Source organism: Sprattus sprattus (assembly GCF_963457725.1).
Source record: "Sprattus sprattus genome assembly, chromosome: 7".
Classification (NCBI taxonomy): domain Eukaryota; kingdom Metazoa; phylum Chordata; class Actinopteri; order Clupeiformes; family Clupeidae; genus Sprattus; species Sprattus sprattus.
This window is the reverse complement of record NC_137926.1, coordinates 8,882,287-8,894,614: the sequence shown is the minus strand read 5'-3', so window position 1 is coordinate 8,894,614 and position 12,328 is coordinate 8,882,287. Positions and strand designations below refer to the sequence as shown.

At 44.2% G+C, this 12,328-nt stretch overlaps 1 protein-coding gene across 4 annotated transcripts in view; it reads left to right on the top strand.

The window, feature by feature from the left end:
• Nucleotides 1–5,567: 5,567 nt before the first annotated feature.
• Nucleotides 5,568–12,328, top strand: part of cbfb (core-binding factor subunit beta) — a gene marked incomplete at both ends in the record, with an annotated part of 35,804 nt that continues 29,043 nt past the window's right edge. For 3 of the 4 annotated variants that reach the window (XM_080842725.1, XM_080842723.1, XM_080842722.1), the window contains 3 exons: nt 5,568–5,645; nt 6,223–6,309; nt 8,271–8,387. In XM_080842725.1, the coding sequence (XP_080698851.1) occupies nt 5,568–5,645; nt 6,223–6,309; nt 8,271–8,387 (282 nt within the window). The remainder of the gene's footprint in view (nt 5,646–6,222; nt 6,310–8,270; nt 8,388–12,328) is intronic. The other variant, XM_080842724.1, reaches the window with a different exon arrangement.

The following is a 12,328-nucleotide window of genomic DNA, read 5'->3' as shown; positions in this document are numbered from 1 at the left end:
TTGTATATGTATGTGTGTGTGTCTGTCTGTCTGTGTGTGTCTGTGTGTGTGTGTGTGTGTGTCTGTCTGTGTGTGTGTGTGTGTGTGTGTGTGTGTGTGTGTGTGTGTGTGTGTGTGTGTGTGTGTGTGTGTGTGTGTCTGTGTGTGTGTGTGTGTGTGTGTGTGTGTGTGTGTGTGTGTGTGTGTCTGTGTGTGTGTGTGTGTGTGTGTGTGTCTGTGTGTCTGTGTGTCTGTGTGTATGTGTGTGTGTGTGTGTGTGTGTTTGTCAAGTGTGTGTGTGTGTGTGTTTGTCAAGTGTGTGTGTGTGTGTGTGTTTGTCAAGTGTGTGTGTGTGTGTGTGTGTGTGTTTGTCAAGTGTGTGTGTGTGTGTGCCTGTCTTTTGCCTATAGTGTTCATGTGAGTCACATACATGTGTGAGTGTTCATGTCCACGAATGTTCATGTGTGTGTGTGTGTGCCTGTGTGTGTGTGTGCGTGTGTGTGTGTGTGTGAGCCAGAAGACCATGGGGATCACATGCAGCAGTGAGGATGAGAGCACTCTGTTGCCTGTGGCACTTCCAGCTCCAGAGTAAGAGAGAGCGCTTCTTAAAATAAGCCTTGTCACGCCCGATACATCCATCCACAGCAGTCTCTTCTAACCCCAGACGAAGGCATCATGGACCGATCATCCTCCACAGATAGACCCCCAACACCCATCAGGCCCGCCCACACTCCAGAAGTCGAGCTCCAGCGCCCTCGGGATGTTGTGATGTCGTCTTTCATTGACTGATCCAATTTACAGGAGTTCATAATACAGTGCAGAGAGAGTGCTAATTGGTCGCTAAGTGCTAAGTGTCTTATCAAACCATTCAAACTATTAAAATGATATTTGTGTGTCTGTTTAGACTGTAGGGATTGTTTGTGCTGGCATTTGAGTGTTGCTTACTGAGAAAATCAGTGAAAAAATCACAGTCTTTGTGTGTATATGTGTGTGTGTGTGTGTGTGTGTGTGTGTGTGTGTGTGTGTGTGTGTGTCTGTCTGTGTGCGATGTGTGTGAGCATACATGTGTGTGGCAAAATAGCACTCAACTCATATGAGTTAGATGGAATTGTATAAACATAAAACAAATGAAGCCTCAGAAGAACTTTCACATAAACTCATGTTGTAATAATTACACATTGATATGAATGTCCATATTGTAATGAAGATTTATGTCTAACAATCATCAATATTCCGGCCATGTATCACCAATGCACCCGACCACCAAGTAAGTATACCTAATATTTTAGCGCCCTCTGCTGGATTTACATGCCTCTGCAATATAAACAACGTGTTTTTAAACGCCATTGCCGACATGTAGCCTACAACAATTTGATTGTAGGCTTACCACTGTAACACTTTGAATGTCTCAACGGGAGTGGGTGGTTGTCAATCCAGTTCTTAATTCATTGGAAATTGTATCTTCACCTCTTTTTTTACTTTTTTATTGTAGCCTACACTACTACTTTATATGTCGACCTATTAGAGTAGCTTACACTCTAAGACCCAGTCCAGTCTACAATAGACTACTACAACCGTATAGGCCTAATAGTAGTAGCAGTAGCAGTAGTGTAATAATAATAATAATAATAATAATAATGACCTAATAAGTGTAGACTTTGTTTATCTGTAGTGCGCGCCAACACTGTTCATTCTATTATAGGCCACTCATGCCAGGGCAAATTTACACATTTCCCGCCTGAAGTCTGGCCGTCTGGTCTGGACGCTGTTGTTACTTAACTCTTTCACGTGGCGCGAACCTGGCTGTCCGTCTCTCATCCCCAGACCGACGGACCGTGGAGCCAAATTGGGGCTGTCCCGACGTTTGGCCGCGCGCCACCCTACTCTGTTTAGAAGGGCACTCCTCGCGGCACCGGTCCAACTGCCGCTGCAACTGTCATCATCCAGTTCTGTGTTGGCGCGTCGCGCGTGAGAACGCGGGTGTGAAGGTGGGTGTACGGTAACACCATTAATCATTTCGGGCGCTGATACACTGTGATTCTCAGTCACTGACGTAGCCCCGTTTGCTTACAGTAATGACCCGGGTGGCCTGCCTATCCACTATATCCAGAACATGCTGTTTCATCGTCCCAGCCTACTATCAGTTGATACGACGAGTACTGTGAGTGCAGTTAGTTTTGCTTCTGATAGGCTCTCTGTAAGATAACAAAAGTAAAAACAGGCATTGGGGGCTACTGTAAAGTGGGCTAGTCCCTATGTTGAGCTTATGTCTTTAAAACCAAAAGCATGTAGGCTATGCTAAGTTAGGGGAGGCAACGTCATGTAGCAACACGGATTTTTGAAATCTAAATGCAGTATTCAGATTGATACATTACCTTCTTCAACACTTGTGCTGTGGCCTACTTACACCTGAGATGTAAGTTCTTTGTCTGCAACAAATGCATTCAGTCCTGAGCAGGTGCTCCACTTCTTTGAGTGAATTGCTATTATACTGAAAGCCTTTAGAATCCTCCGCAAGTCATTTCAATTCCATTCTTTCAACAGAACTTCACAACCAACAAACACCCCGTTTGTCCCTTTTCCCGAATGTTTTGTGTCAGCAATTCCTGTTATAAGCCTGCAACTCGACATTATTAAATATTTAATAGCCTACCATGTGTGAGTGAAAAATCTTTCTAATGTGTGTCTTCATACAGCATAGAAATTATGCATAGAGACCAAACATGAAATATAGAATAGTGCACCAGCCAAAGTTTGTTAGTCCTGCACCCAGAACTTCCAGAGAGTTCTCTACCTTTGAGAGAGATTGGATGAGACAACACACCCACGACTGCAGAGACTGTCAGACTGGGTCTCCGACGGTAACCACAGAATATTTCATTAATTAAAGAGCATTTTGCGGTGCTATTATAGCACCCTCACACCCCATTTGGCCTGAAGCCACAGCTTTTAACACGTTTGCACACTGTAGGCCTGAATCTGAAAGAGAGAGAGAGAGAATTTAAAAACACAGTATGTGAATGCACTCTAAAAGAGTTCAGCATGCATTCAGCATACACAACAGCATGCATAAGAAACAGAATCATCAACAACCAGGCATAACTTGTTTCCTTCACATGCTATCATCTGCTTCACAATCAACATCTATTCACTGTAAACTGCTACTGATATTTATCTTACAGATCAGTAACAGTAGGCTACTAGATAGAAACAATATAAGCTATGTGGAACACATTGTTTCTATGGAGCCCGTATTCTGGAATGTTCTGTCAATGGAGTCCTCTGATGATCTACTAATGATTATACTGTAAGAACATACGCAAATGCAAAACATAGTCTACACAGTGGATTTCGGAACAGACTGTATACTTAATTATCTTACTATCGAATAATACAAGTAATAGTAACAAAACAAAGCTCCCTAAATGTGAAATACATATGACATTTTTGTTCGATTCATGTGTTAGTTGGTTATGGTATTGTTGGAGCACAGGCTGGTTTCATAAAGCCCAGCATGAATGCGTTTGTGTATGGGCATAATGACTCCCAAAAGGTTTCCTTTTTATTGTGTTTTTGGACAGTCCTTTAAACTCTGTGATCCCAAACTCTAGTTTGTGATCAACTAAGTCAAGGCAAAAAAGTGCCAAGCTATTTAAGAAATCACAGAATATTATATGATACATTGTGCATTGATTTTTATTTGATAGAAGACTTAACTCACACATTAGGTGAGCCTTTCTAAACCTAATTCAGTGTGCCAATGCTGTTCAACAAAAGCTGTTTAACATTTGACTGAGCTTTCAAGTGTAATAGGAGAAACCCTGCTCTAAATGCAAAGTGTTGAATGTAAATAATGCACTATGCACACAATGTTAAACGTATGACTGAATCCCTAACCCAATTCAAAAAGAAAAAAGTCAAAACAGAGAGATCTATTTGACTGATTATTTTCATAATCTAAGAATTGGATACTGTGACAGAAGACCTTCCTGGTAGTAAGCTGTTTGTGGGGGGGGGGGGGTCAGCTGGGTGGAAAACTCGTCCTCCAGACTCAACTTCCTCCTTCTCGGTCCTCTCCATCCCCTCCTGCCCTGTTGTGTGTCCTGGGGAAAGTTGTGGTTTCAGAATGACCAGGAGATAGAGAAGCATGAGTGTTTGTGTGAGCTGTGTGTGTGTGTGTGTGTGTGTGTGTGTGTGTGTGTGTGTGTGTGTGTGTGTGTGTGTGTGTGTGTGTGTGTGTGTGTGTGTGTGTTTGTGTGTGTGTGTATGTGTGTGTGTTTGTGTATGTTTGTGTGTGTGGTGTTTTTGGTGTTTGTGTGTGTGTGTGTGTGTGTGTGTGTGTGTGTGTGTGTGTGTTTTGTGTTTGTGTTTGTGTGTGTGTGTGTGTGCGTGCACGTGTGTGTGTGTGTGTGTGTGTGTGTGTGTGTGTGTGTGTGTGTTTCTTTGGGTTTGTAAGGGAGGGAGAGAGAGGATGAGGGGGAGTTGTTTTGCTCTGAAATGTGTTTGTGTTGAATGATAAAGGCAGATTGACATTTAAACACTTGTCCTTGGCTGATAGGGATGCTAAGGAATGGAGCAGGCCACGAAGAAAGGACAGCAGAGGGTGTGGAGCATGACTGCTATAAACATCTATAGCATTAGTGTAAAAACTAATCAGAGCCAGTCCAGCACCTTTGTCTTTGCATTGCATGCATATATTTTTTGAATTTAGCTAAATACATTTGAATAAATAATAACTGCTTGGGTGTTGTTTTAATTAGACATGGTTATATTTTATGCTGCTGGGCTGTATACGTTTTTGGATTATGAAAAATTGTGAATTAATTCTTTGTTCTATCTTTATACACAACAAAAACTGTTGTCTTTGATGGCATAGGTGGTATTTCTTCCCTTGACAGACGCAGAAAAGCAGTTGCACACTCCATTGGAATTTGAAACACAAGACTTCGCTCCGCAGTGAAAGAAACCTATTTAATTCATTCTCTCCAAATGGATGAAAAGTGAAGGTGCTAAAAAAGACCTCTCCTTTGGAAGCTCTTTTTTCTCCGCGGAGTTTGAGTGGGTCGAACGCATGCGTAGCACAGCCCTGTAGTGGAGAGAATTGTGAATGGGGGGGGCGGGGATGGGGCGCGCAGGGGGGGGGGGGGGGGGGGGGGGGGGTGTAGTTTGGGTGTACAGTCAGTCAGAAGTCGGACTCAGAGGAGCCAGGAAGTAACAGAGCTGCAGCAGCGCGGATAAAGTCGACTCTGAGAGCGTCTGTTGTCAGTAGACGGAGATCTCTGGCGTGAGAGGGAGCGAGAACAATAATCCTGTAATAATAATTATAGCCAAAATAAACTCCAAGTCCACTGCGGCGCCTCTGGGTGAGTGCACAAGGGTTTAGGTAATCTTGAGAAAAGGGTAAAAGAGTACGACTCTTGCCCCACAATAACGTAAATATCTCAGGAGCACATTGCTACACTCACTCCATCAGACAGAGAAGACGGAAGGAAATAAGAGCGGGATTCGGGGGAGTTTCACGTCAACGTATTTCTCTCGCTCGCAGACAAATAAAACAACCGAAAATTGATCACACAACAACCTTCAAGATGCCTCGGGTTGTCCCGGATCAGCGGAGCAAATTTGAGAACGAAGAGTTCTTCAGGAAACTCAGCCGGGAGTGCGAGGCAAGTTTGGTAATTTCATTATTTCCATTAAGTGGCGGAAATAAAGCACAAGTTGTTGTCAGTGCGGAGTGTTGAAATTAAATGTATTGTCTGATATTTACTTTCGATAAGTGGAGTTAAGTTCTTCCGCTGAAGATGTTAGCGTTTCATTTTTTGAATTGAAGAATGACGAGCGAGGCCATGTAGCCAGCATTACAAAGTTGCGAGACTTCCTAGTTGTAGTACATGAACGGTCCTATTTGTCTAAAAGCATTTCGGTAAGAGTGAATACAAGAGGAAGTATCGACGTATATCTCATGATGGGCTACAATAATTCAGTTTAATAAGAGTAGAATTAGGCTCAAGTCAGATAAACCATCACTTTACAGTATGTCACATCGCACCCGGTTGTACGTCTGTTATTTGTGCATTTCTAGACTACATACAAATTGGCTTTATTTAAAGTGTAGCCTACCGACACTTTTGCAACCATAGAAGAACTTTCTGTAGAAATATTTCAGTAATAATAGGCCTATTTTATCCAGATGCTTTGAGTGTAGACTATGAATAATGTCGTCTTTCTTCTGTTCCCATTCAGATCAAATACACCGGTTTCCGAGACAGACCACACGAGGAGAGGCAAGCCAGGTTTCAAAACGCCTGCAGAGACGGACGTTCGGAAATAGTAAGTAGCCTACCTGGAGCCAATAGGACTATGAAATTATGAGGATTTGACCTTCACCATTGCTCCGTAATAGGGCGCAATTTACTGCATCAGCGCCCAGTAGCCCAATAGTCCCTTATCTGATCCCAGTCAGTGCGCAAAATAGAGGAAGGCTACCTGTCAGTCCGCTGAATTTGGCCACGAAGAACAACTGCGAGTCTGTGTCAATGACTTGTGGAGATAAACATGGTTTGTTGTCCGTTACGCAAGTCTTATCCCAAAACCTGCAGACTGTTTAAGACTTCCTCATTTTCTCGAGTTAAAAAAGAGGCCTGAAAACCGAGTCAAAACCGAAATTGTAATTGGATGCACTACAAAACATAAGCAGCTTTATTAATCAGTTTATAGACTATTTCATCATACTGGAGTAAGCTATATTTGAAGTGTTTATTCTTACTGTTTGTCATGGGACCTTTTGAGAACTCGAGTCTTTGAATAATGAGGTTCAAACATGAAATGCAAGTCAGCCCTTGGGCTATTTGGATCTGTCTCTGTTTCTTTCTTTTAATCATCGTAAAGGACGCTTTTTACAGGATGCCGTAATGAAGTCGGATGTGTCTAATTTAGCGTCTCGTATAAATACCTCGAGTCTACATGTGACCCGTTTGACGCCATTCCCCTCTTCCAGTGGGACTTTATTTACCCCCAAGAGCGTAATACAGACAAGTACACATAATATTTCTGGTTATTGTTGCTGTAAGTGTCCATTTTATTCCTAGGGAGTTGTGCCATATTGTGTCAAAAAAAACATAGGCTATCGAGCAGTGATTCGTGAGAATGAATATATCTTTTCCGACACATCCATTCTGCTTTAATTATTTTAATTGTTGAAATAATTTAAGGTTAAAGCTACCACTGCGATTTAATTCAGGATTATTCATTGTAGTCTTTTGAATTCATTGTACACACTGAAGGAATTCCTGCATTCTGTGTTAAGATTAGTCTACTCTCAACAAAATAGGGTGTGTATAGACAGGGTGCGTATAACCTACAAGTGAAACTTTACATCTGTTTCTGTTTTATTATACGTGGAAGATCTAGGTATGTTATAGAAATAATGTTTGTTTTAGCTAACTCATTTTCATAAGGGCTACGTTCACTCAGAATAATTGGGAGCCACGATGTTTTTTTCTCTAAGAACAATGTGTCGAGTCATAAGGAATCAGGTGGTCAGTTAGACAGATGAAAAAACGTATGGGTAAGGAGTTTATGCGATAGAAAATACAAAAAAAAAATCCTCATCTGGGAATTAAAATGCATATTATGCGCTAAAACGGCCCCTAGATGTGTTTGTGTGTGTGCATAACTATGCTCACTCTGTTCTTCCTTGTTTTAGGCTACTCATAACTGCTTTAAGTTTAATATGTAAGGCATTTTTAAAGTAAGCCATTAGATGGGGTGCAATTATGCCATATGGACAGATTCCTCAAAAAGTATTGATTCCCCCGCCCCCATCTTTCATACTTTGCTCTGTCTGTCTGTCACACACTTATTCCCTCCTCCCTTCTGTTTTTCATTCTTTCTCTCTTTTCTCTTTCTTTCTTCTTTCGAAGCCCAGTCTGCCAGCAGTGACTGTTGGTAAAATAAAATCAGATGTGCGTAACTCAATACTTCACATAGAGAAAATGATGACTTGTTTTTTTTTTCTTTCTCTTTCTCTCTCTCTCCTTTTCTCTCTCTCTCTCTCCTTCTGTGCTGCTGTGAGCTCTGCCCCGGGCCCCAGGCACGGCTCTCCTCTCTTCTCCTCTCCTCTCCTCTCCTCTCCTCTCCTCTCCTCTCCTCTCCTCTCCTCTCCTCTTCCTTCTCTCCTCTCCTCTCCTCTCCTCTCCTCTCATCTGATGTGAAGAAGAAATGACGGGGCTGCATAATTTATGGCTGGGTCCTGCTTTCTGATGCTGTTTGTATTGATTTCCCTCTAAAAGGCTTTTGTGGCGACGGGCACCAACCTCTCGCTGCAGTTCTTCCCCGCCAACCTGCACGGCGAGCAGCGACAGGCGCCCACCCGAGAGTACGTGGACTTCGAGCGCGAGACGGGCAAGGTAACACACATATGCATCATCTGTCCCCTGCTTCACGTCCGTGTGTGTCTTTCCCTCTCTCTCTCTTTCTCTCTCTCCCTCTCATTTGTCTTTTCCTTTCATTCTTGCTCTCTCTCTCTCTCGTCTTCACTTTTTCGCTCTGTCTCTTTTTTCTCCATGTTTATCCCCTCTCTGTCTCCCTCTCCCCCCTCCCTCTCTCTCGCTCCCTCCCTCTCTCCTCATGTATCCTGCTGTTTGTCCTCAGTCCACTGTCCTGGTCACTGTTACAGCTCCGGCCACCAGCAACACTGCTGTGTTTTTGCCCCTCATCTGAAGCTCGTTTACACAGACACACTGACACACTGACCATATCTGTTTGGCCTATCATCTAAAGCTCACACACACAGACAGACAGACACACTGACCATATCTGTTTGGCCTATCATCTAAAGCCCGTTCACACTGACACACTGACCGTAACTGTTCTGTTGCACACCAGGCTCTCTACGCATTGTGTATGAGTGAGCGTGTCGAATGAGGTTACTTATCGTTTATTTGTATTTGTATTTAAAAAAAAAAGAATATGTTTGAAGTATAACCAGACTGCAGATGTATCCCACCCCAAGGCCCTGCGATGCTCTGTGACATTCTTCTGTATGTGGTGGGACACACACACACACACACACACACACACACACACACACACACACACATTCAAACACCAGCACTCATTCCTCTGTCTGTGGTGGCACCCTCTGGCTTGTGTAATGATCCCTTTTTATTCGACCGCATCTCAGGGAAAAAGACAGGGACTGGGATGACATGAAAGGCAGCAGCTCTCTGTTAAAATCACACCCTGTCCTGGATGAAATGTGTCCCTTCTCAGATGCCGTGTTTCTTGTCCACCCATACCCTCCCATTAAGGACATGTGAACCCTCTGCCCTCTCGCACAAGTACAAGTCGGTGTTGTTTGCAGCTTTTCGCCAAAAAAACAAAAAAACACCCGTGCTTTTCCCTCCAAAAAATATCTGTCAACTGTTATAAATAAGCCTCTGATTATGAGACCAGAGGCTGCTTTAGAGGCTGCTTTAGATGCCTTATCCATGAGTCAGACTGAATCACCACCAGACACCACCGACCTAGACTACCAAAACTCTTCTGATTGTACCCCCTTTGTTTCCAAGAGTCGCAGCCAGCCAAGCGTGGAGGGAAAGCTTGAACTTCCCCAGCAGAAGAGTTCCACAGTTTAAAACCGTGGCCATTATCTGGGATGTTGTTGTAGTAGGTCGTGTTTGTGCCAGGCAGTTGTTTTTCATTGTTGTTTTGATTTGATATATATTTATATATATATATATATATATATATATGCACAAACACTAACACTGGGAGGCCGTTACACAGGCTTGTTTGGCTGCGCTGTGCTGTGCTGCTCTGCGCTGTGTGGCGAAGTCAGAGGTGTTCTTCACGGACACTGACTCCCTGAGATGCGCTCATTAAAAATGCATCTGTGTGAAAATCGATGGAGCCCTCGGCCCGGGGCTGACGGACTAATCTTTGGCCGTTAATTATTTAAAAAGGCGTGACGGTGAGATGTCAGCAATGCCGAGCACTTTACAGATGAGGCACTGAGCGCACTCGCTAGGGGTTAATGGTAATTGTATACCCAAACCTCCCCTCCCCTCTCTGTCTCTCTCTCTCTCTCTCTCTCTCACGCACACACACACACACACACACACACACACAAATGCACAAACAAACACACACACACACACATCACCTCCACCGGATCAAGACCATGCAGCTTTAATGAGCCACCACACCGTCCTCTTCAAAAATAACTCCCCCGGATCTCACGCCCACGTAGCCATGTGGCACTGCCCCACACACAGATCACTCTACCTGGGATGGTGTGACTCAAGGCTCTGGTCCCATTGGCTCTAACTCTGATACCAGCTTAGCTTTTAGGTTTGCTAGTTTCTGCTTCCCAGTCTGTCAGTGTCCTATAGATTTTCCAGAACAAAGCTTTCTCATTCTCCCTTCTATTTCTCTGTCTCTCTCTCTCCTTCTTTCTCTCTCTCTCCCTTTCTCTCCCTTTCTTTCGCTCGGTATTTAAGGGATGACTGCCAAAGAATGACAATAGCAGCACATGCAGCGTGGAAAACATCAGATTGCTGTAGTATTTTGCATTGTTCTCAAATGTCCCTCTTGTATGACTACTCTGTGTTTTTGGGTGAGCATCCTTCACTTCTAAATTACTTTTGAAATCACTCCCAAAAATAAACTAGCACTATAGAGGAGGATAGAGATTGTAAGCTTGACCTAAACCCCCCTCATTAAATCCCAAATGCTTTGATGAAAAAAACAAAAAACAGAAATAAGCTTTCGTTAAAAAATAAATAAATAAATAAATTAGAAAGCTTATTTTAATGGTTTCTCCTTTCTCTCCTCGGCTCACAGCCTTTTCCTCCCTCCCATGGCTCCGCACGCTCGAGGTCTGTCAGGCCCAAGTCCCTGTAGACCGCCGGTGTCAGATGAGGGTAGTCCGCTCGAGCGCTCCAACCTCTGCTCTTAATGAATCTGATTTTGAACCTTTTACACAAATAGATCACACACACACACACACAGATACACATAGACACACACAAATAAACAAACACTCGAACTTGGAGAGAGCAAAAGTATAGTGTTTGAAAGTGCGTTTAAGCCTTGAAGTGTAGCGACCGTGCAAGCCCGATCTGGTTAGATGTTTGGTTTTTTTGTATTTAAATGTTTAAAGCTGTAGGGTTCTGTTTGAGGAAATCGGACCTCTTGTCTGCGTCTGTGAGGCCCCGTCAGTGGCACCCCATTTTACTGCTCTCACTAAATCAGTCATCAGTCTCTCTCCCGCTCGACGAGTGGCTGCGCTCAAGTCCTGTGAGTGCAGCACAGATAAGAGCTAATTTAAGCTGTTAGCAGCCCGAAAAGAAGAAGGAGAAGAAGCAGTAAAAGTTTAAGGGCACTAAGAAAAGTGATTTTGGAAACAGAGAAAGATTCTAGGCAAGAGTGTGAGACATTTTTTTTAAGAGATAAAAATGTCATTGAAGACTGGTTAGGAAGGCAATAATAGAATGCGCAGTGGACCAGTTGTGTAAAGTTTTGATGGTGAGCTGTGTTAGCAAGGCTGTCAGACGGCGGGAAAAGTGTCTTACGAAACAGTTGTGTGGTCAGCTTTTTGCATTCGTAATGTGTTGTTGTTGTGCAATGCAAATCACCTTCTCTGCCGTCTTAAGTGTCCTTTCAATGGTTCTGATGCCACACACCTGTAGACTAACAGAAGAAAATATTTGTACAATATATGCATTTTTATAAAAAAAATTATAGAAAATCTATAATCCCCCCTTTCCCTCTCTCTCTCTCTCTCACTCTCTCTCTCTCTCTGTCATTCTCTCTCTGGGGGAGAGATCATGAGGGAGCACGGTAAACTCAGTAACACTCCCCAGCTCCCACCCACACTCCTCTCTCCCCTTCACTCTTAGTTTGAAGTCAGCGGTGGCACCTCCGGTTTCGGGCCAGTTTAAACGTGGGCTTGGGCTGGGGCTGGGGCTGGGGCTGGGGCTTAGGATAGGGCTGGGGCTTAGGATAGGGCTAGGGCTGGGGCTGGGACTGGGGCTGGGGCTTAGGATAGGGCTGGGGCTTAGGATAGGGCTAGGGCTGGGGCTTAGGCTGGAGCTGGGGCCGGGGCTAGGGCTAGGGCTGGGGCTGGGGCTTGGACTGGGGCTGGGGCTGGGGCTGGAGCTGGGGCTGGAGCTGGGGCCGGGGCTAGGGCTGGGGCTGGGGCTTGGGCAGGGGCCGGGGCTAGGGCTGTGGTTGTGTCTCTGGCGGGGGGACAGTAGTATTATCTGAGCCGGGCGGGCGGGCGGGTAAGTCTCCTCTGGAGCCTTCACAGAAACAGCTTAAGTACAGGCTCCCAGTGTCACTACAG